The sequence below is a fragment of the Temnothorax nylanderi genome, unplaced genomic scaffold, assembly GCF_030848795.1.
Source record: "Temnothorax nylanderi isolate EJ_2023f unplaced genomic scaffold, tnyl_v1.0 TNYL_tig0036_pilon, whole genome shotgun sequence".
Taxonomy (NCBI): domain Eukaryota; kingdom Metazoa; phylum Arthropoda; class Insecta; order Hymenoptera; family Formicidae; genus Temnothorax; species Temnothorax nylanderi.
The window spans coordinates 235786-259679 of NW_027249098.1; the positions used below are offsets into that span (position 1 = coordinate 235786).

Consider the following 23894-nt stretch of genomic DNA (forward strand, 5'->3'; position numbering starts at 1 on the left):
ACACGCTGGAGATTTCCCGCCGGCGTAGCAGGCAAAACTGTGGCCCCGACCTTCGTCCCAGGGTTCCCGACCGAGAGCTTTCACCCGGCCCACAATGTATGTTCTCTCTGTGACCGCACGCAATGGACTCGTGCCTGTGATTTACGCGTTTCGTGGAAGAACTCCGGGAACGATCAGATATACGTCGGATACGTCAATAGCGATTTTTTTCACGGTGAGAAACTGGGTTCCAGCTGGTTTATCGCTAAAATCTGCTTGGCCCGGCCGTACGGGATAGAGAAATGCGTTTATTCTGAAACGCAATCGCGCCATTTCGCTTCGTAATATTTATTACATAATTGCGAACTACGTGAGACGCGATATGACGATTACTCGGTGCATATGAGATCCTTCGTTAATTTATTTGAAAAAATACTGTGTTATGTGTATATATGTGATTCTTGATAACTTAACAATGCACGCGTGTGCGCCATAATTCTGCTCTAATTATCCTTGTGTCAGACGCAAGCCTGATCGAACAGAGAAGATTGAGGATGATGGATCCGCCTCGACATACCTGTCGAGGTCGGCCAATGGTATGCCCAGGACCGTGCAATCCACTAAAGGCTCATCATCACCATCATCACCGTCGTCATCATCGTCAGAAACCCGATATGACTGGGGCTGCCGTGCCAGAAAAAGGCATACCCTTGCCGGATGAGTTTTCTCAAATAACGCTGCTAAGATCTTTAATGACGGACACTTCCGTCACATCCGCGACTTCGACGGACGATACGTCGATCTCCGGAACATCATCCTCCACTAGGATCACTCTGATCAGAATCCCGAAAACCCCTCGAGCCAAAGAAACCGACGTTCCTGCGATCATACAGCAAATCCTGTCGCCGGAAGGACTGGAGATGCTCGGAGAGCCGTCGAGACCGAGAACCGAGAAGCCGAGCGTGTCAGCACTCCCCAGAAAAATTGAATCGCCGATTCCGACGAGAACGATAGCCTTGCCGGAGGAAACAGCTGCGAGGGCACCGGAACATCGAGCACCGAGGTATCTGAATGACGTAAAATGTGCGATTATGACAAGACTGAACGGATTAACGAAGAGAGCGTCGCCTCTTTTTCTGTGTCTGACGATCGTGCTGATCTACGCGGGAATTCACGTGTTACTGGCTGTAATCGCGTGGCGAGCACCTGCGTACCAGTTTTTTGTGTCCAGTCAGATCTGCGGGGTCCTCGCGCTTCTTATGTGGCGACTTACCGGCACGATATTAATCTGAGCCGCGCGAGTAGATAACACATCGAGATAATACGCTGCCAGACAAACATCGAAATTGATCGACGTGTCTTATACTAATTTATCATAATTTCACATACATACGTAAAACAGTTACGTAAGTACTTCCGTTAAAGCGAGGATTAATTAATTGATGATCGGTGCTAAATTGATGAGTTCCACGTGTCTAGAAAACGTGAGACACGAATATCTGAGATCCTAAGGAACAAGATTATATCTAGATATCAAGAATCTCTAAAAGTTTGTAAGGATCGATTTGCCAATATGTCTTAATTGTATTGGAGAACGTTGTCATTAATAATGTTATTGAAATAACTGTCATTTTTTTTCGTTCGTTCTTTGATATCTGTACTTGGAAAGACATCCGATGGGGTACGTTGGAATGTATAAAAATATATCCGCGCGGAAATGTACACGTATATATTTTCAAGTCTGCAGGCATCTCACTGTCGTTCAACTATATAAAATAGGTTTTCCACTAAAACATCGATAATTTTCAACAAAACATTCGTTACTATCGTATGGAAGAGCTAAAAAGGCACGTGCTTTTTTGTTCGCCCCGAATCCTTGTCCCGCACGAACGCTCCTATCGTTTCTGTCGGCTTCTCGGACAAGACCGCAAGGGTAATTGCCGCGGTTTTCTAGATCTATTTATTCGATGACAGGCGTCCTTTTCCTTTTCGTACACCGAGGGGCCCGAGGCCGCAGGACTCGTTCACGAGGACGAAACGAGATTGGGATCCTTAAGGGAACGCAGATAAGAGAGGCCCCGGCTTGCGTCACGCGAGTGCCCCGCCGCCGTCTATTCGTAGGGCCCGAAAAATACCGGAGGTATCCGGAGGACGGTCCCCCGCGACGCGGACTTCGCTGCGCCTTGGAAAGCGGTTTTGCGGTTTCGAGCTCCTCGAAAACGATCCTCCCTTACTCCGCGGCACGTACGCATTCGGTTAGGTTTGTGCGGTTTTTAACAAGCGCATTGTCCAAACCGCGCGTTGAATAGTATCGTTGTTACGTCGCCCGGGGATCCGGCACACCTTAACGACACGATTGTCGGCCCTTAGGCGAGGAATTAGCCGAGCGGTGCATTCGAAATGCGCACACATCTCTGCGCGCGCGAGAGAAGCAAGCTCTTTATTCGCGGAGTCGACGACGGAGACTCGCGCCTCATCTCTCCGCGTTTGTAATTCGATTCCGTCGTACCCGAGATCTAGATTCGCCTCTCGATTTCACGACGACGATGACGTGACATTTGATACGTAAAACTCTAAATTATCGCGATTGACTGACGACGTCGTGAAGTTTAACTGCTATACATAAAACGTTAGGGAATTACGTATCCTTGAGCGATAAAAAATCCATTTTAGGGATAATAAAAAGACAATTTGAACATTTTTTAATTCATTACGATGTTACACGTCGCACGATAACAATAATATCTAATCAGCAATTATAGAAGTAATCTGGAGTCCCTTTGAGCTTAGAAATTATTATAACAATCTATTTTTGTTGTTTACTTAAAACAAGTGTTAAGTACTCGTATATCTCGAGGCTCCGCACAATTTTGCATATATTACGAAATGAGCAGCGGCCATCTGTGACCGCGCGCGCTGCTACAATGTGGGTTATTAATCCCACCATCGAAAAATATTGCGGTTGCGCTATCGTAATTACCCCGAGTTGACACTCTATAAAATCATCAGGGTCGTTTACACCTCCTTCAGCCCTGCACCCCGAGGCAGCTGCAGCTAACTCGCTTATCGCCCGAAGCCGGCCTTGACGTGGACGACGTTTCCTCCGAGGTGCTCGGTGCTCGACTTTCACCTGCTGCACGGGCGCGCGCGTTCGCGTTATGCTAAGAATAAGTTTCGCAATCGTGCATACATGCAACATTGCCATTCTCACCGGTGTCTCTGTCGTTATGCGATCGTCGCGTTTCCGTAAACGTTATTGCGTTCACAACGCAATAAATCATCCGGAAAATTGCCATTAGGGGCGACCACCCTGCCGGATAAGCGCGTCAACTATTTAAGTATCGATGGCGAACCGATCGACGCCTCTCCCTCGAGAGGCGCCGCCACCCTTGCGATCCCTATCGCGCATTACGCTTGTACCCCATGAATCCCGTGCTTAGTGAGTCATGTTTTTACGAGGATCGCACGGCGAACGAGTCAATTCGTGCGGCGCGTGTCACTTTCGAATGCGGAACGCGTATCGCTATCGAAATTGCCGCGACCGTGTCGGAGTGACACTCCCGCTTCGCTTTATCTCCAAAACAACAACTTTGTAAAGCTAAAGTTGGAAAAGAGATTTTTAAATTAAAAATAACATTTAAAAAATGAATTGTGAAAGAAAATGTTATTAAAAATTAAATATCTCATGATGTAAAATTTATTTAACGCTGTACATGAAATGGAGATTTTATATGTCCTCAATTCATTCGTGTTAAAATACGCCCTAAATTTCATTAACTTCAATATATATTAAACACCTCTATAATTAACTCGCGACGTCCATCTGAATGTGCATTCGTTCCTCTACATTAATTTCTTCGGCAATCAATTACGCCACCATCATAGGAACTCGAGTATTAAGATCATAATAATAGCTATAATTAAAATGAAACCTTCGCTCGCCACATGGCCCGCCTTTATTATTCATCGCGACTTAACCGATCCAAGTGTTTTCCACCATCACTTTCCACGATCGCGATAACAGACGTCCTAATTTCACCTGCGGCTAATTTATTTTTGATTCCGACGCCAACGGATCGTCCACCTCGAATTCGTCGGTAGGCCTCGCGCGTCCGACATTACGGCGCATTTTCCCGTCAAATTAGGCGGGAACAAACAAGCCCTCGATGGCCCGTGGCTAACGAGGCCATAATCGCAGAAACACCTCGACCCCCGAGCCACTCCGAACCCCCCCTTGAACCACTCGTATATCTTTTCCACTCGACGAGGGAGGAGAGGAGAATACAAGAGAGCCCGACTGCCTCCCTTTCTCCTCCCCGAGGAAAGGGCTGTTGCGCCAAAGTTAGTACAAATGGATTACGGAAGCGCGCTGGATATTATACCGATCCGACCTGAGTCTGAGTCAAACTTAAAATGTGTTTACCGAGCTAACGACTCCGTGCGCCAGGTGGGATCGCTGCCTATTGTAATTATACCGCGGCTGTCGCGCGTTTCACGTCCTGACGATCGTGACACCGCCGGGCAGGATATTCCTGTCCCTATATGAAAAAAAAAGTAACGGAGAGAAAGCGACAACTCGCCGAGACGATATACGCTGAAGTTGGACTGTTCAATATATAAAAGTCGAAAGGTGTTCTACTCCAGTCAAAAATGAAAGAAGTATATAATTAAAATATTAATACAGGCAACAAGTCTGGAAAGTATTGATATATTATGTAGTACAAAAACCGCGAATTAATCGCTTGAAACAGACAATCTCTATAATTCTTTAAATTAATATTTTGTAAAAAAATTGTAATAATTTCATACTTCGTCTCAGAACATTTTGGTATAAGATTGGCACTTTAATAATAATAATAAATTCGCAAGAAGTCCGCATTTATTAATTAAACTTTGGCGAGCTATATCAAACACGCGAATGTGTCTTGATCGCGCTTGGTATACGCCGCTTTGATATATTTGATGCCAGACGCAGTCTCCATCCTTAATCCATTGCGAATTCTCCCGAGGATGTTATCTTTCGTATTCGTTACGTGCATTAGTGTGTTTAGTCCAGTCGGAGGCCTTCTAAGGCTGTTACCCCGCGTATTTATTATGTGCACTTCGTGTAACCGCGCGAAAACGGGGTCTAAAATGAAGAGATGTCTATCTACTCCCTCCTCTCTCTCTACCTCTTTCCCCCCCTCCTCTATCTCCACCATCTCTCGACTTCTCTATCTTTTATTCCTTCTCTCTTTTTCTCCTTCTCTCGACATGTTGTTCTCTGTGCATGTTCTCCGTGGTGTAACGTGCACACGATCGTCCCAAGCCGGGTCGCGTGTGAGTGTATAATGTAGGTTGCTGGCACCTTGATGAAGGGTTCGCGTGACGAGTACCCTCTATCCGCCGGTATCCTGTCTCTCTCCTGACCTGCTCGTCCGCACCTCCTATTCCGTGCGGTTCACAGTCCACGGTTACCCACTTAAACGTTGAAAAAAACGCATGGTCGCGACGACGACGATGACGACGGCAACGATAGCGTTCTCCTCGATAGCGGAGCGACCATTTCGCTTTCCGCCGCGTTTCTACAAAAAGCAGTTTAACCGATCGCCATCGATAAATTATAGCGCGGTTCGTTTGACGAGTGAACACCTATTTATAATAAAACGAAGAACATTGTTCTTTCGCCGAAACTGAACTCGTCAAAGAACGAGATATTCGAAGAAATACAAGGCCGTTTTTACAGTTCAAGGATAATGTACTAAGTTCCACTTGATTGTTTTTCGTACCATTCCTTTTTTTTCTTTTCAATTGCAAATCGATTGTTTGTACATTATTTTTTTTTTAAGCTGTCGGAAGATTTATTCCCTTGTCGGCAAACCTTTGACAATATTTACCGTTTACAATTTGTACATGTGTCCTCCGTTTCTAGAACAGTTAAAATACAGGACGTAAAGGAAGCGATAAATAAAGGAAAAGAGGAGCGAGAGGGATGGTTTCGAAACGTGGCGAGTGCGAACGTGGGAAAGGAGAAACCCCGCGGGACGAAGAGCCGAAGGAGTTTACGGTCTCGGCACCCCGTAGGGCCCCAGACAATTCCACCTGATTGGTAGAATCCGAATTCGTATTGTCATTCGGCGGACTGACGTTCAGCTGGGATTTCGTGCCAAGTTGCCTCGTGCTAACGACGCTATTCGTGCATTGCTGCGTTCTTGATATATCGATCGTCGTCGCTCGGCCCGAGGACACGGAGAACAGCGACACACCCTGGGATTACTCCGAATTTTTTAAATAAAGCTCCAGTAGCTCATTGTGTCCCCGGGAACCCTTGAAATCGTCTCCCGTATACCTAATGTCCAAGGATCCAAACATCAGCTGATTCTATTCACTTCGAATTGACAAAAGCGTACAGTTTCGTTTCGTCAATGCCACAATTTGTCTCTCCTCGTCGGTCAATTCCACGGTTATTAAACTGAAGTGTTAGAAACCTTATTTGCCAAATATTGCGTATCACGAGCCATTCTTCCCTCAGTAGTTTGCACACTCGTGCTCCTCGCGATTAGTTCAGGTAACATTGTAAATAAATCCTAAACTCGACATCGCTTTCCACTTCCCGACGACGATAACACGGCAGGCGTGTTTCCCCGCGACGACGACGTCTCAAGGTTGCACGGATTGCGGCGGGTTATATTCTCAGGCGATCATCGCTCCTCCCCGCCCGGGGCTCTCTCGCGGCGCGTTTTGTAATTACGCCGCCGTCCGTCTTATCCGAAATCATCCCGTGCGTACGCGGCTTATCCAATTATCATCTGCTTTCCGCGCGCTGGCGTAAACACACACGCTTCGCGGGCGCTGCTATAATGTAGCAGTCCGCCGATCGCGTTCTGAAGTTCCTGCCCGCTGGAAGGTGGCCCCTCATCCCCGACACCTTTACATTCAACGATAATTACCCGGCTCCCCAAGAGCCGCTAAGTATTTCGTAATTAGAGGCCTGCCGGCTTATCCGAAATCGCACTCTCGATTACAAGCTCGCGCGGCTTATCGATTATCATCTCTACCTCCTGCATAGCGCGCGCGCGCGAAGCCGCTTACTTTTATCTTCTACACCATACCCTTCCCGATTTCGCTGTTTCTCGCGCGGTTGTATCTTTTATTGCGAACCCCAAGGTAGCGAGAAGCACGTCACGTCAATCAGTCGTGACTCGAGAATATGATTCGAGGCTCATTCGTTACTTCGCAATGATGTTGAAGATCCGGGAAACTCTTGGCCGCGTACTGTGGAACCGTGAGACATCGATATAATCGCGCGAGTACTTCGACGAAGACCGCGATCGAAGAGATCGCAATGACGAAGTCAAACGAATCAGCGCGCAAATTATCTAACACGTCGCTTTCTCCTCTATCGATAACGTAATAGTACCGCATGTCACGTGTCACATATTGTTGCGCATTGCGGAGGAGGAATCGTAGGCGTTAATAGCGGAGTCGCAGAGCTTATCTAATACATCTAATATCCGAGCGCGCTCTGGACAAACACGACATACGGCGGTACACCCGTACGTTGATCACGTCGGTAACACCTCAAGGTTGCGCTTCGGTAACAGCTACATTTCTATCCGACAAACAGCCCGCGGTACGGCGAGCCGGCGGAGAAGCAAAAAGTATACATTTATAGAAATAATTAACTCATATGATGCCTTTAGAGCGCAATGGTAGATTTATTAAGGCGGCAATCTGAACGCGGTCGCTCGAGGCCGCGGAGCTTCAGGCTTCCGATCACGTAATTTGTTGCTTGACGAGCGATTTAAATGAACGTAAGGATGAAAAAGGAATTTGGGTGGATCTTATCAATGAGGCCTCTTCCTCGGTATTTCAAATGTATGAAATATTTCGAGAGCCGTGGACTCTCTAAGATGTTGCAAGTAGATTCCACGTAGCCATTCTCGATCGGAAGGCACCTGGTTTGCGCAATTCTTGAAGCGCGCCTCGTAATTGCGCACGGCGCGGCTTAACCGCAATCACATTCGCAGTTACAACCGCGTGGCTTATCGGATTATCGTCTACTTTCTGCACCGCATAAATATATACCATAGCGTCGCTGGTACATACACGTCGCGTTACAAACCTCGCGCTACGCGAAGCAAAACGCTGCGTAAAATAAAACGGTGGTGTCCAGCGGAGCGGATGATTAATACACGCTTAATTATAATTAAAATGCGCGGGCTAAGTGAATTAAACGAGACGCTCCGGAAAAATCGAGTTATAAAAAGATTGCGATTGGCGCAGAAATTTTGTCAGGTCTCCATAAATCCCCCCAGGTGGTTTTAAATTAACTCTCTATTAGAATATTAGCGAAAGAGAATATTGGAATCGAATACTGATAATCGAAGATGATTACCAGAAATAATATTAGGAGTTGCAACTAAAAGAGTACATTAATTTCTGCATAAGTAATTAATATTGATTTAATATCTCAATACTTAAACGTCTAAATTAATGAACGGTAATCTCCCGCAAACATTCGAAATGTTTCTTCATCGCGACTGAGAATAACGCTTTCTGGCACTTGTTATTAATAATAATAATCGAAGTGCGCGTCCGTTTCGCAAGCACTTCGACGCCGGCGAGCGAAAGATGTGGTCTGTCCGGTATTTCGCAATTAGCTGGGAAGCTTATCGCGATCGCAGCATCTCCGGGGTTGTTTCTAAAGAACGGAGTCCCGGCGTTCCGCGGGTCCTCGATCGCGATCGCGAACTTCGGGCGATAATGCGGCGCATCGATCATCGCGGTAGCGCCTCGAGGTTGTACGCGCACGTTGCACGCACCGTCGGGACAGCCGATGGTTAGCTCTCTCTCTCTGTGTCGACTAACCCTGTGCCCGTGCGCACACGAATATCTCATAATTCCGACCGTGGTCACGCATCCCGGCCGCAGCTGCGGCTCGCCGGCCGAAACTTTATTAGCATACCTATAAAAATGCGCGCGTCCGCACGTAAACGGGCGCGATAAATTACATTTGAAACTCCCTTAAATATCTCGTAAAACGTCAGTCAATGAAATCCATTAGTTCAGGTACGCTGAGGTAGTTGGTCGCTGCCCTGCGTGCTACCGACAACGTCTCGGCGTCCGGCGAGCTCTTGCCCGCGTCTTTTCCCGCTATTTGCTCGCGAATTAAAGGCGTCGCGGTCTTTAAATACGGCCGATTAACGAGCGCGCGAATATGAGTCGCGTTACGATATCGTAAAGATAATTACCGATGGATGGCGAAGTTGAAGGAGCGAGACCTTCCCCCTTCCCCCCGGGAACCTTTCTGTTCTGTCCGCGTCAAAAATACGATCTGTCTTGTCTGCAGCCTCTCTGAGACTGATCCCATTAATTTACAAAAAAAGTTACTTGCGATTTATTATAACATATTTATTTGTAGGTAAATTGCTGAGTATGTATCAAGATAATCGATAAGCCTTCGTACAGATAAAATTATGTCATAAATAATACACATAAGACTTATTTATATAGTAAAATTAAAAAGACGGAAATTTTTTTAAAATGGATAAATTACATTATTCTCAATATTTTCGTGGAATTTGCTACGACCCCCTATGAAACGTAAAGTACTCAAATTACTGATTTTATTCGAAATAGTTAGGAAAGAGATGCAAACAAAAAACTTTATGAAAAGTATCCTTGTTACCTTTAACGATTGTTCGTCCTATCCAACGACTCGAATTCGCTCTACTCACTTAGCACGGCACGTATCAAGTTCTTCGAACGCGCACCGGAACCTTTTCCCGATACTCTCGCATCTCTCGATCGACATACGTCACTTACCGGCCGGTCTTCGTGATGATCATCTCCGTGCCGAGTTCGTTGAACTTGTCCCAGAGATCCTTGGTCTCGAGTTGGCACTCGACGTCACGCAGCTCGTCGGAGTTGCAGCTGGTCCTTAGACGTTGCTTCTTCTCGTCCGTATTGCGGGCGCCGTCCGCGCTGCGTTTCCGCGAGGGCGTGCTAACCCCGGCGAGATCGTCGGCCAACACCCCGTGGACCGGCCCGTCGTCGACGCTGCTGCACTCCTCCACGTCGACGTCCCCATCCTCGTCCTCCTCGTTCGCGGACTTCTCGGTGCTCTCGCTCCCGCCCTCGCAGTTTTCAGCCTCCTCGTCGCCCAAGAGGGCCTCCTCCGTCACCACTGTCGCCGTCGCGACGATGTTCACCGGCGAGGTTTGAACACCTGCGATACAAGATCCCCTATTTATCGCGTTTAAACATGTTACCAACGTGCAATCTCGTAATAAGAATTACGGCTTACGAGAAACCTATTATTAGCATTAATTAAGTAATATTATTCATTTGTCATTAAAATATAGTTCACAAGCAATTTCAATTTCCATCGTAATTATAATATTGATAATAAGTCGTCTCTGTCTCTGATTAAAACTTTCGTCCAGTGGACGATTCCAGCAAGATTATGTCTCGAGCCGTGTCGAGCTCCGATGGGAGCTTATTGAGTCGAGATTTATCGCGAAATAACGGCGTCAACCATCGCGACCGTCGCGTAAGACGCGGAAAGGAAATCCCCGAAGCAGGCGCGCGATTATCGCGAACCGCGTCGATTTAAATGAGCGAGATGAGCCCGAACGATATCGGGGGGCCGCCGCCTGTTTAATTAATCGACCGGGCCCCGCATCTGCCACAAGGTGGTGGCCGGCGCCTAATTAAACCGTCAGATTTTCAAGAAAGCCGATCCGCCGGTCGTGCCGGTGTGTACACAATGTTAATTGCGCCGGGCCCGCGATATCGATCTGTTAATTTGTACTATTCCGCGCGAACAATGCGTCTTCCGGCGCGCGTTTATCTCAAATTGGATCCGCCGCCCGGCCGCGTTGTTCGCGAGTGCGTACACGCACGTGCGGTAGTACACGGGAAAATTTATCGACGCGGTTGTCGTCGACGAGAAACGAACCGTTGATCGCCACACGGCTCTTCTCTCTTCCGCGCAAACCTGCCTGTCCTGAAAAGACTATTACGGGCCCCGTATTCGTATTTTCATTTAGCTACCGCGCTAGATACGACTGTCCGATACGGGGAATTTATTCGCTTAATGTGAAAATGGCGTATCGGAGGGTTGAGGAGGATCTGACAGCCGTATTTAGTACTGAACTCGCGAACCCGAACCTTGCTCGCCTAGTATCAAGATAGCATTCAATGTTAACGCGAAGTAAGACGCAATAAATATCTCTGAAATATTTTTGAAAGGGGGAAGGTGGATAATTATCCCGCGATACAGGTATGCCCCGTGATCGTTTATGAAGATGGTTCCCCGATAAAAAAAAAACGGGGAATATCCGACTCTCTTTCGTTTCCGGGGAGAACGACTCCGCGCGCTAACGACTTAATGAATCACCGGGCGCGCTTCTTCCCGCTTCGCTGAGACGGGAAACGGAGAGGCGAGTTTCTCTGCTTTTCAGTGGGATAATCCAACAGCCTCTGCTCCGCATAGCTCGTCAAAGTCAGAAAACGCGGTGTTGATCGCTCGTCAATCGCGGCGTACACTAATTCGACGCGTTGCTTCCCGTTTTCTTTCTGGCTTCTGGTCACACACCACGTTGACACTTCATCGCTTCTCCCCTCGTCGCGCTCAAACCGGTTCCGTTAAATTCTCGATGATAATGGCGACGACGACGACGACGACGACGCGCATTCAACGATGCGATTACTTTCGCCGTTTCGTACATTGCGTTGCGCGCAAACTTAGCAATTTGCGTTCCGTTTAGGCGAAACGAGTTGTCTTACGGCCTTTATCGCCCACTGTCGGATTTCTTAATCCGCCTCAGGATGATCTTTCCTCGCTACTTGAAATTCGTAGAAAACCATGTATTTGACAGAGCTTTATATATCATCTTAATTCCGAAATATGAGAATCGTTTAAATTTCAATTTTTTTCAAGACAACTCTTGACAGTTTAGGCGAGTAAAAATATGGCAGTTTTAAAGAGAGAACGAAATTCGTGAAAAAAACTCAATGTTAAAGAACGCTTTTAACGCTTCAAGGTATTGGAGTTTCTGTTAACAGTTAATCATATTTAATCCGTAAAAGTGGAGGAAGCGTTTTTTTCGTCAGAACTACTAACGCTTAACATATACATATTTTTATTATTTAAATATATCTACTACATATACGTCTTAAAAAAAGGGGGAAAATAAATTGATCGATTTAATCAATTACATATTGCAATCACAATTATGAAGAACCTTGAGAAAATGTACTGCTATATGTAAATTTCAAAAGAATTACAAACTGGTCATTTTGACTGCTTTGGTAATCTTACAATTAGTGTTAAATAGTTTATATGAGTAAACCATTATTATCTATTTTTCTAGGAAGAAACGATTACCGAGCAATTAAACAGAGCACTAGGTTCGCGTATGTGGAATATTTTGCAGAATATGCCCGAGTTAAACGCGCGAAATTCGACCTCGAGAGCGACGCGAATTGCTGGTAGCGCTAGGAGGCGAAGCGCGCCTTGAACGCGCCCCGTAGTTACGCGCATCGCGTGCTCTGCTCGCGCGTTGCGTGCGCGCACATCTGCGTGTACGCACGCATGCACGCACTCGCGCGTTCACGCACACACGTTGCCGGCTAATAATAATGCGCTGCGGAGGCCACGTCTGTAGTTCGCGTCGCGGCACGGCGGCACGCGTGTCACGTCGCCTCGCGAGTTACGTGTAAAGAGGCGCCTGAGCGAGCGAGCGTATACACGAATACACATACGCGCTCATCTACGCGTTTCCTCTTCTTTTTCTCACAGGGTTTCGAAGTCGCTCGGTTTCTTCTCATTGAGCCATCGCCGCGTTGCCGAGTTCTCGGCTCAGTTCTCGGGCAAGAAGTTCTCGCGCGCGAGAACAGCCGGTGGACGCGCGCGCTCGATAGGGGGAAAAAAGGAGCCCGGTGTGTTAAAATTAACACCTCGACACGCGCGTCTCTCGCGTGAGTCGCGAATACGTCGTCGTCGTCGACCTTCCGCGACGTCACGCACGGCGAAATTGCACGGACGTGGCATCTTGCCGCGACGTCGTTAATTTGCGAACAATCGGCTTTCCGGCTGAAAATCTAGCTATTCCAGCGACGACACGTTCACCAACTCCGTTTTTCCAGGAAAGAGATACATAGACAGATAAGATAGATAGAGATATAAAAAGTACTGCGTGAAAACAGCAGCGGTACGTTGTAATAATTGATAAAGAAATTTCTTGAGAAAACGCAGCGTCCGGATACCCAAAAGAATTTTTAGAAGTATCATTAAAATTATGTAAATATATCCAATATTTTCTCCTTTGCACATTAATACTTTATTAATGGTCGTCTTTAAGATGTAAATATTGTGCAAGCTTCTAATTCCATAATTACAAAAAAACACCAGTTTATACAGCACAAATTAATGCAGTTTATTCTAATTTAGTTTATTCAATTTTGTAAAAAATGCAAACTAAATATGTTAAACTAGCCAATCTCTCTAGTCACACCGTTTGATTCTTTCTCTCTCACAACAATATTCCTCCTTTTTCCAAATCGTTTGAGCTCACGTGACTTTCGTGTCTCGCTAGAATATAAATAGAAAAATGACTCAAAACAAATAAATACTAGCCCTTGTCTCCCTGCTTTATTCGCAAGATGCTAGCCAGACTATGTGTACAATTCATTGTGATTCACGCTCTTTGATTTTGTACAAAAAAAATCGCATTATTGACACATAAATTCGCACGAATTTTAAAGGCGACAACAAAGAACTCGACGAATGTGTCTAGTCATACTGTTCGTAAATCTCATATAAATAGCTCGAGTTGTTTTAAGCCATGAATTGTGCATAGGTGCTAGCTTTATTATTGTTACAAATGACCTACATATTTCGTCTTCCCTTTCGACTCATTCATTTCTCCAGCATTAAGAAAAACGAAAAGCGTGGCAAATGTGAAGGCGCTGGAAAGGCATATAGCGTGAAAAACAGGTATAGTTACGTCCGATGGCGACTTAAAGTGTGCCTGAATTCGACATAGGCGGATATAAGGCAACACCACGGGGCAGGATAAATGCTCGACCGGAAGCTTACCAGGCAAATATACAGAAGGAGTTGCACCGAGAGTGAGAGAGAGCGAGGGGAAGCGGGAGGAGCGGTAACACAATGTGTGCGTGAGCGCGCGTGCGCGCGCGAAAAGGTGGTCCCATGTTCCATGTGATCTTTTAAGACCAGAAGAAATATGACCGAGCTACTGACGTAAGCTTCCTTTTGCCCAGACCGACGGCCCAGACCACCCAGAATCCTGTCACCACCCGGGCCCCGGACCCCGCGTCGAAGGACTCGCTCGAGAGGATCGAGGCGCAATCCAGCGAACGATCGCGTTACCGGAATCGCAGTTTCATTCCGGACGGAAAGAGAAGAACATCCCCGTCCCGCAGGTACGCGATCGGGATCAAGCTCCAGCTCCGCGCGGGAGAGTTGACTCCGGGAGGGGTATATCGGCTCATTCAGACTCGAATAGTCTATGTGAATCAGGTGGACTTCATACAGCTATTTCGGGCAAGATAAGTCGCTCTAATTTCGGTGACTTTCGATGGCGCGAATTCGATTAACCATCTCCATCTATTTATACATACATGCATGACTGGAGCTACGACCTAGCTGCCATGATTATTTGCGGATTATCGCTGTCTCAGGGAGAAAACGATTTTCAAATTATATAGCGCGTAACGTGTGATATACGATTACACTACGGAAAATCGTGATAATTATAGTTCGAATAACCGTGGAAACCGTATTATCTCACGTCCGTCGCCGGTGTGATCCGGTGGCGAAGTGTGATGGCTCTTAATTAGGGTGCTTTAAAAGGGAATAATCGACGTGTGTCGACGGAAACGGCGCAAAAAACGCCGGCGCGCGTGTAAAACGGACGGCATTACCTAGTTTCGTAACGAACCGTCAACATGACGCCATTACCGCCGACGGATTAGAAAGAGGAGCGCGTTAAAAAATAAATTGCATTTCATTTAGATCGCGAAACACGCCGCTACTCGATCACGCGAACGCGACTCCGCTCCGTCTCGCGGCTAATTACATCGCTATAATCCCCGGCCGGAGATGGAGTTTCGAGTATATATGTGGCGTTCTTCTGTCAGGATTGGATTAGTTTTAAGAGATTCCGCATGACAATTAAATTACGCGCAAACTATTCTTGGAGCGAGTTATTTTTGCGTCGCGTCGTGTTATTTTCACATCAAGTTCACTCGATCTCCAGTTAACCCAGAGCGCATCTCACATATCTCTCGCAATATCAATCGTCATATGGAAACGACTGCCGCAAAGAGTTTGAAAAGGTCGATAATTAAATTTCGTTAGTTTAATTACAGCTACCGATCTTTCTGTTTTACTCGTATAAATTCCATACGGAAAAAAACGGTTTTGCTACAGTGTCTAGGGGTTTGGATAGATACAGATCTGAAAATAATTTTATTGCACCATCAAAATAACTATAGTAGGTCGCTGAAGTATGATGATAATGCTGTAAAAAATTTTGACATTTTAGCAATCAGTTTTAGTGTTCTACATATAATTATTTTGATGGTGCGACAAAATTATTTTCAGATCTATATCTAGCTAAATTTTTAGATACTTCAGCAAAACCGTTCTTTCCGTGGCATAAACACCTAATTATGTACGGGATATTTAAAAAAGAGATTTCCTTATAAATATTTAAATTGCCGGAATAAATGACAAAATAAACGACGGAACGAGACTGGATCCAATTCGCGTCGCATCCACGTTTCGTCAAAATCCTCACAGTACAGCTTGGTCATCTCACGTCCGAGGGGCACTGTTACGTAAAACACTTTGTTCGTTGTATACGCGAACAGGCATGGGGGGGGGGGGGCATGGGGCAATCTTATCAGAGACCCGCGCGAATTTACGTAATTCCTTAATCCGAATACCCTTCTCCCGAGCCCGGGGTCGTGCTTACAGGGCGGGAGAGGGTTTAAACCGGTTTGTAACGGATCCGCTAATTTCGCGCATGCGAGGGTCTTCGCGGCGCGAGAAGGACGAGCGAAATCCGATTTCGCTAGCTGGGAAATTAGACGAGGAAGCACGGGGATACATGCCCATACCCCATCGTATACGCGAACCGGTTTCGGATCTCGCGCGCACGTAGGAAGCGCGCACTCCGGCGCGATCACGAAAATATAACGAAAAAAGGACACGATCCTCGATCCGCGCGAGGTGAGAGACAGAGAACAGGAAAGGATCGAGAGAAGAGACAAAAAGAGGAAGGAAAAGGCGAGGAGCTCGCTCAGGCTTGTTGGCTCGCCTCGTAATCGATTCAAATCTGGGTTAAACCGGCGATCGTTACTCGGCGACCGCGACTTCTTGCGTTACTCTCGCGAGCGCGCGAAATAATGGATTCTCGCCGGAGACAACGATTACGGACATCTCTCGTGGGGCCGGTATCGCGGATCGTCATGAATCTCTAATTGCGCGCGGCCGGTATTTAATGCCCGCCCACTACCCCTGGACGCGAGGGCAGGCGACGATTAAGAATTCTTCGGATTGCCGGCGGCGAGCGTAATGGCGTCGTTAAGTGCGCTAATGTGATTACTGGCTGAAAGGCGGCGGACGAGAGTCTCTGCCCGGTGACAAAAACACGCCGGGGCGATTTACGTTCGAGCGGCACAAAAATGCAGGTCGCGTGGAAAAACGTGAAGGGCCCGCGCACGTTTATATTTTTCGTCCCTCCGTGTTTCGTCTCTTCTTATCGTCGCTTCTTTCGGACGCATCTCCCAGCTCGTGCTACCTGCAGATAGCGCGAGATTATCAACCGGAAAAAGCGCTCTTATGAGCGGCTACAATAAGAGAGAGAAAGAAACGCAAGTTTTTTTGTCCCAACTTATCCTAAGCTCGATAACGCTCCGTGCATACCGTATTTATCATATTTCTCGTTGCCCTGTAATTTCTTTTGCGAAATTTTCGAATACTACGTGGAACTAGCGCAAATTGTATTCGCGTGACTCTTTCGCGAGTGTTAGAGATAAAAAAAAAACACGGTGAATTGTAAACATTTTTCAGGAACGCTGAAAAGAGAATGAAGTGATAACGCGCATCAACGCGCGAGATCTCCATTTGAATACGTTAACACGTTTCTTATCTCGTAATTTCATAATTACGCCACCGTGCATCGATCGTTATACACATCGGGCGCAAAGCATGAGGGAATACACACGCGACAATAATTCCGCAATGCTGATGGGTACGTGTAGCGCGGCGATAGTCCCGCAATGGCGGATGACAAATGCTACGCCTGGCTGCATTACTTGATTTTTATATTCGTGTACGCGCGCGTCTTCCGATCGGCGACCGATTGTTTTTCACGTGTTTCGCAACAGGTAGTCTAGGAATTATTTTTATAATTAAATGCAATTTTTCTGTCCACCGAGAAATCCCTCCCCCCCTTCAACTTGTGAGTCTTTCCAAGATACTAAGTTTATGAGAGAAAGAGAGGGCGAGAGAATGAATGAATGATTTTTGTTAGCTTTCTCAGCTACTTATGTTACAAGTAGGTATCCTATTTATGTTACAAGTATCCATTATTTAGTTAAATAGTTGACAAAATATTTTTTTTCAAATTTCTTCTTAAACTGTTCAGTTCTTTCACGCCGCTTTATCTCTAAAAGGCATAACTCCAACAATATACTCTTTTGTCCACTGATTTTCCCGTTTAAAGAGAGAAAGAAAAAGGGAGAGACTTCGGAATTTCTACAATTCTGGTATCTTTCCTCACACGGAATTTTGTCACACGCAGTTTCTGTATTAGGTATACTGTTAGAAACTTTTACAGACTGGCATTCTTATAATGTGCGAAACACTTGGTTTTTCCGTTTTTCTCGACATTCTCGACATTGACCAACTCTAGAACTGGAAGTAATGTGCGCGTTCAAAAGTTCTATTAGAAGTTTGATTTAGCTCTCTAAAGAATTTTTAATCTCCCTCTATTTGTGTGGCACATTTCTACGTTTATAAACGTTTTGTGGAAACATAAGCCTTCGAGAGACTAAGAATTTAAACTTCTATATGTCTGAAATATGTATCAAGATTTAAAATCAAGGTCTCTTCATTTTCGCATATTTTAAGCAATACAGCGAAGTGAAGCTACACTGAATAAATGAATATCATTTTATTGTATTTTCATATAGTTTCATCAATATCTGTATATCTTGACTCTTATTATTCTTACTGTTTGTCCTCGTTTTTGTCTTTTAATCTCATATTTTTATTTATTATTACTTTTATTATTTTTAAGATGGTAATCTTAATCCTCTGTAGCTCAGTCGTATAATTTTTGCACGAAATACATTATATAGAAAGGAATAACAAAAAAGGTTTTGGGAATAGGTCGTGCGTGAAAGGTTTAGTTGATTAATTTATTCGAGTTCGTATCTTAATATTGTCTTTAATATCATGAGAGTTTCTGAGTATGTACAATTCCGCGGATACGTCTTTACTCTAGCGAGTCGCAGTGTCGAATGCCTGTCTCTCTGTCCCCGGGATCTCGCGATCGTTTTCTCCTCTCCGGACTTCGTGTCCTTCGAGAAGTCGCTCGTCACGTTTCGATCGGTTTAATGTTATTAATTATTGTTTGTGTCTTGCCTGTAACGTTTCCGCTTATTGTTATTTCTATTTATGTTTTCCCATCTAACGTCTTTCCCTATTTTTCGACCTCGTTATTTCTTACTTTCGATTCGAGCTGTTTCGGCGGTTAAGTATATGCCGATATAATCGCCACAAGGTAATTCCATTTTTCTACCCAAACTATACGAAGGTAAATTTTTTTACTGAATTTGTAATTAATTTTGTAATTGATTGATTTATAATTGATTGAACATACCGGCATAGTTTGACGGGAAAAACCTGAAACACCCTGTATACAATATAAAAATATTTCATAAATACGTAAATTCAAATTTCATAAATGTTGAGAGAAAGATTACGTACCTCTCAACATGAAATGATTTGGGTATAATAATTTAAAACCAAATAAAGTAAATATGCATTCTACTGAGAAAGAACCTCTATCTACAAAGTTTCCATTAAATAACTATGTAACTGTTAAGAAAAACATATTTTCCAACACACACGTCCACATATGTCCAAATTATATTGTTTGTGTTTCTACATTATAATATTATATAAATTTATATAAAAATTACATTTATCTAAATTTATTAAATCGCATGTTTATGTAAGAAAAAACAGCAAAATGTTGCTTTTATGTGAAGCACAGCAAACGCTCATTCTGCACGTACATTTCTTGGCTACCAGTCCCGTGCCCAATTTGCATCGCGTTTCTTTCGTCACCGAAAAACACTATAAATCTACGAAGGGGACTCGAGAATCCGATTTCGCTAGATCACCATCTGCTTAACGCGTCCAGCAGACGCTCGTTAATTCTGGTGCGAACAGGTAAAATTTACGCGCAATTTGTTGGCAGCGATTCGCCGGTAACAGCCGTGACCCGACGTTCCCGTTGCATGAGTACGACCTCTATTTCGGACGCTAATTATCGCTCGGCCTGCCAAGCGAGCGACGCTTTTTTCTTCCGGAGCACTCGCTCGATGAATCGCGTATTCCTAATTAATGAGACAGCGATCAACACTTCTAGACCATGGTAGCGGAATACTGGAACTGGGCTAGTCCACTGCTTATCCGACCTCACCATCGCAGTTTTAATTAGTTCTTATTCCGAATTCGAATATCTTCCAAAAAATAATTATCCGAGATTGCTATTGAAGGATTCAAGAAATCTAAAGAGGTATAGGAATGTTTTAAAAGCTTCGTGACTTCGAAAATTCTATAGGACCTCACACATCCAAGATATTTGATTTGATTTATTGATAAAAACTTGATTAGGAAAGTTCTTTCTAATAAAGTAATAACTTACTATATTCTTAGATCAGTGCAGATAATAATTATATACAAATTGTGTTTGTGAAAATGTTTGCGAATATTACCGGAGATAACTATGATTATGGATTCGAATGTGCCTGCACATTTCGCCAACAGTTAAGGCTAATAGCTAAAACGTTGAAGTTAACAGATGTGAAAATGTAATAGCCCGTTCGCTCTCGGACGAATCGCGGGCCGTCGGATAGAAAAGCGCGTCGTAATGTAGACAGGCCGGGAGGTGTGCTGTACACTCTAACACCAACAAGCTCTAAATAAGCTCGTTAAATCGTAAACTCAGTTACCCCTAAGATGAACCCGTAACTTAACCTCTGGCAACCCGAAAAGACTTTTATTGCGGCACTAATAACCGCGAGATAATTTGATTAGCTAAATCGAATTTTCTGTGATGACACATGATGAAGTACGTGTCGTTTCTCAAAATACTAGACATACGGACAATTATTAGAATTAAATTATTAAGAATAATAATCATCTTCAACAGAGTAGTTGATAAGGTAGATAAATAAAAACCGAGAGAGAGAGAGAGAAGATGAAAATTTAGAAAAAATATTACACAGGATTCATACAAATAGCAAATTTCCTTGGCAACCGAACATTTAACTCGCTTTTTACTATAAATGAATTAATTCCACATATTTCTTAAACGTTTCTCAATATTATGTAACAAAAATAACATAATATAATATGTTCTAACAAAATGTAAAGAACTTCTTCGAAGATCGTTATTCTTCTCGCGCTATCTTCAACTTTTCCACGCGGAATTATGTAATGTACTCAAAAGAGTTCGTTAATCTTCTACACAAAACTGCCATTAGGGCTTTCATGACTATGTATTGACAAGCGTAGACGAAAACGCTGACTCACTGCGAAGGAAGCAGGCAGCCGCAATGAAAATGAAGATAAACGAATTTTCTTGAGCGCATTTTCGTTCTCGACTGTACGAAATTAGGACCTGTCTTCATGACGGACTACATTACGGTGCCTTACGACACCGTGAAGATACGATTAAATTGTTTTACGACGATGTTGCAAAGTGCGTTCCACCGTTTACGACCATCGCTGCCGGCAGCGACGCGCAAAACGAGCCGCGTTCGCGTTTATCACTTCAACGTCTGACATTTCCATCAGCTTCGTTGCTTCTTCGCGTCCGCGTTCTGCTTGTGACACTTTATTTCTCACACTTTCCATTGTCGCGCCGCGCCTCGGAAATGTCAAATGTATAAATGTCACGTTAAATGCCTCAAAGCGAACGAAAGAAAGCAATAGGCTTCAATGTCAACGACTCCATCTTGGATCGAAGAGCCTTGTCTTCATAAAGATTCACAAAATGTCGATCAATAACAAAAGAGAGAGAGTGTGCTCTCTCAACTTCTCTTGAAGTAATATTTGCGATCCAATATCTGCAAACAATTAAAGACTTCCTGTTTGTCAACGTTCTTATCTTATCGTTTGGCTAGAATTATATCAGCCTTCACTATGTCAATAACAGACGACTCGTATAGGATTAACGTTATCCAGATAACTATTATCGATAATGGAATAATCCTAATCGCGCGATAATCAGGCTACTCCGAAATGACTGTTGCTTCCGCTTTCCAAAAATCCTCTCTACCTGTCATAAAACAGGTACACACACTCTCCCACGACACTCAATTTTACGATCCCGCATGTTTGTTGAACGATACGTAATCGTAAAGATTAAGGAAACGGCGTTTAGCTGTCTGCGACGGAAGATTAGGCACCTATTTCGATTATATAACAAGAAAGCGGTATTTTCAAAGAAATTGCTGACGATTCCTATATTCATAAAAAAAAGAAGAAGAACTCACGATTATCCAGCGTTGACTCAGCAACGAATCCCTTGCCGGTTGGACATTCTAGGCTGGTATTAGCGGTGGCAGCAGCGTTACCGATGCCCTGCAGGTGGTAATGCCCGAAGGACGGACCCCTGGGCGCCATGATGGCCGCGATGCTGAAGTCCGTCGCTTTTCCCCTCTCCCCCTTCGTAGGCATCCCTCCTCGCGCGCACGACGACACTTACTCGTACGCGTTCAGTCTCTTGTTACTCCGATCTTCTTACTCCGATCGATCCGCGGGTGCTCTACCCTCTTTCTCGTCCCCTCGATGATTTATCTCACCGTCGCGAGGTCCACCACTTTCCTCTCTTCCTTAAGGAAAGTCGAGAGAGAACCACCACCCTCACTTGAGACAAGGCATATTAAGTATCTCGGTCTCCTCTAGAGTCTTTTCCTCTCCTCTTCGTTCTCTTTCTGTCCAGCTTTTTTTACCATATAATATACCTGCGCAACGACAACATAACGACACTGTCGTTAAGAGTTACAGAATCAGGGTACAGGCGTTTCTTCGTAGCGACATGACGGCTCGCGGCAGCGAGAGAGGCGCTTCCACACCTCTCCCCTTCGAGCGCGATATCCGTTTATTATTGCGGACGACTATCCGGATAGTATACAATTTGCCCGCGAATTGTCCACTAATCCACCCTGGCTACGAAACGTGCTACGTCGTCACGGCGGTTGATCGTCGCTGTCGATTACTGGACCGCTGGACCTTCACGAGGAACGTAACAGCGCACAACGCGTCTGCGCTGCTCGACTTCCCGGACTCCACTGGCTCGCCGTTCCTCCTCCCACGCGCACCGACTACCCCACCACCGGGGCACCGTGAGGCACCCGGTGGTTTTCGCGCAGCGTGGCGCAGCCGACGGCGAGAGAAGAGGCCTTGCGCGCGCAGTATCGACCAGCTTCGTAGGCGGAGCCTTGGTGGTTGACAGCAACGCTTAACCATTCGGGCCTCTCTCTCTCTCCTTGCCCTTCCCGTCGAACCGTCGAGCGTACCGCGGGGTCATGTGACGCCGGCGAAGGCGGTGCGTGAGGGAAAGGCGCTTCTCCTCACTCTCGCCACACCCTGGTAGACCGGCAACAACAACCACCACTACCCCCAGCACCACCACCACCACCGTCAAAACCTGACACGGACCTCCCCACTGCTAGCGACCCACGGCGACGTGGGTATCTCGGAGTGGCGTGGCAGCGACACGGTGGCCGCGCAACGACGAAAGAGAGATCGATCGACCTCTCGCGCCGGATGGCCGGCGTTCATACGTATCTACGTATGTACCTCCGCCGCACTCGCAGTGGCGTAGAACGTGGCTGCGAGGAGCAAGAATTGCATGATTCGCTGTCTGTTGATTAACGCGAGCAACCCAAACCACCGCGCACGGGTTAATAGATGCTCTCTAATTGCATAATTTACCTTACCGGCGTAAGACAAAGATCGGGAGAACGTTTCGTTTGACGTTGGATCATTGTGTTGTATGATAAGTGCTTCAACGTTATTCTGTCGAGCATGAAAATTGATTCGCGTGAGATAGGAGCGGATATAAGAGTTCATTTGAGGAAAATTAAGACGTTCGGCGATCATAACTCAAGCGATGTTACGTACGCGGTTATATATCTCTGACGGAGGTGTTCTCGCGTTGATTTTCCCGGAGAAGGCAGCGATAGCGTGAAGAGAATTTATTTAAGCCGAAAACCGGGAGTACGACGGGGATACGCCGGCGCCGGCACGTAATACGTAGCTAAAAGCTTTCGCGAGCGGTTCTGGAGAATGAGGAGGGTTGTTTGTGCCGAGAATAATCATGAAGACCTGCCGGGTGGTATAACCGTCGACAGTGCACAATCCGTTTACGCCAGTTGTTTGCCGTAATTTGCGCGAAAAAAGATCGTATCTTTGGAAAGAGTCGCTTGGACCAGCTTCCGTAGCTTTTCGTTTGACGCTAACTCACGTGTTCCATCGTTACGCCAGGATTTGCGCCAACCTTTCCATCATCCGCGACGTGATTGATAATCCTCATCGCGATTTCGATCTTCTAGAATGATACGAGACCAACTTATTCCTTACTACACAAGGT

General features: G+C 45.4%; 1 protein-coding gene across 1 annotated transcript in view; it reads right to left on the bottom strand.

The window, feature by feature from the left end:
- The window catches only part of LOC139771145 (uncharacterized), a 54991-nt gene extending 32415 nt beyond the window's left edge, over positions 1-22576 (bottom strand). The window contains exons 1-2 of the mRNA XM_071703677.1: positions 21793-22576; positions 9787-10189 (exon numbers count right to left, since the gene is read on the bottom strand). Coding sequence (XP_071559778.1) covers positions 9787-10189; positions 21793-21976 — 587 coding nt within the window. The 5' untranslated portion in view covers positions 21977-22576. The remainder of the gene's footprint in view (positions 1-9786; positions 10190-21792) is intronic.
- Positions 22577-23894: the final 1318 nt, after the last annotated feature.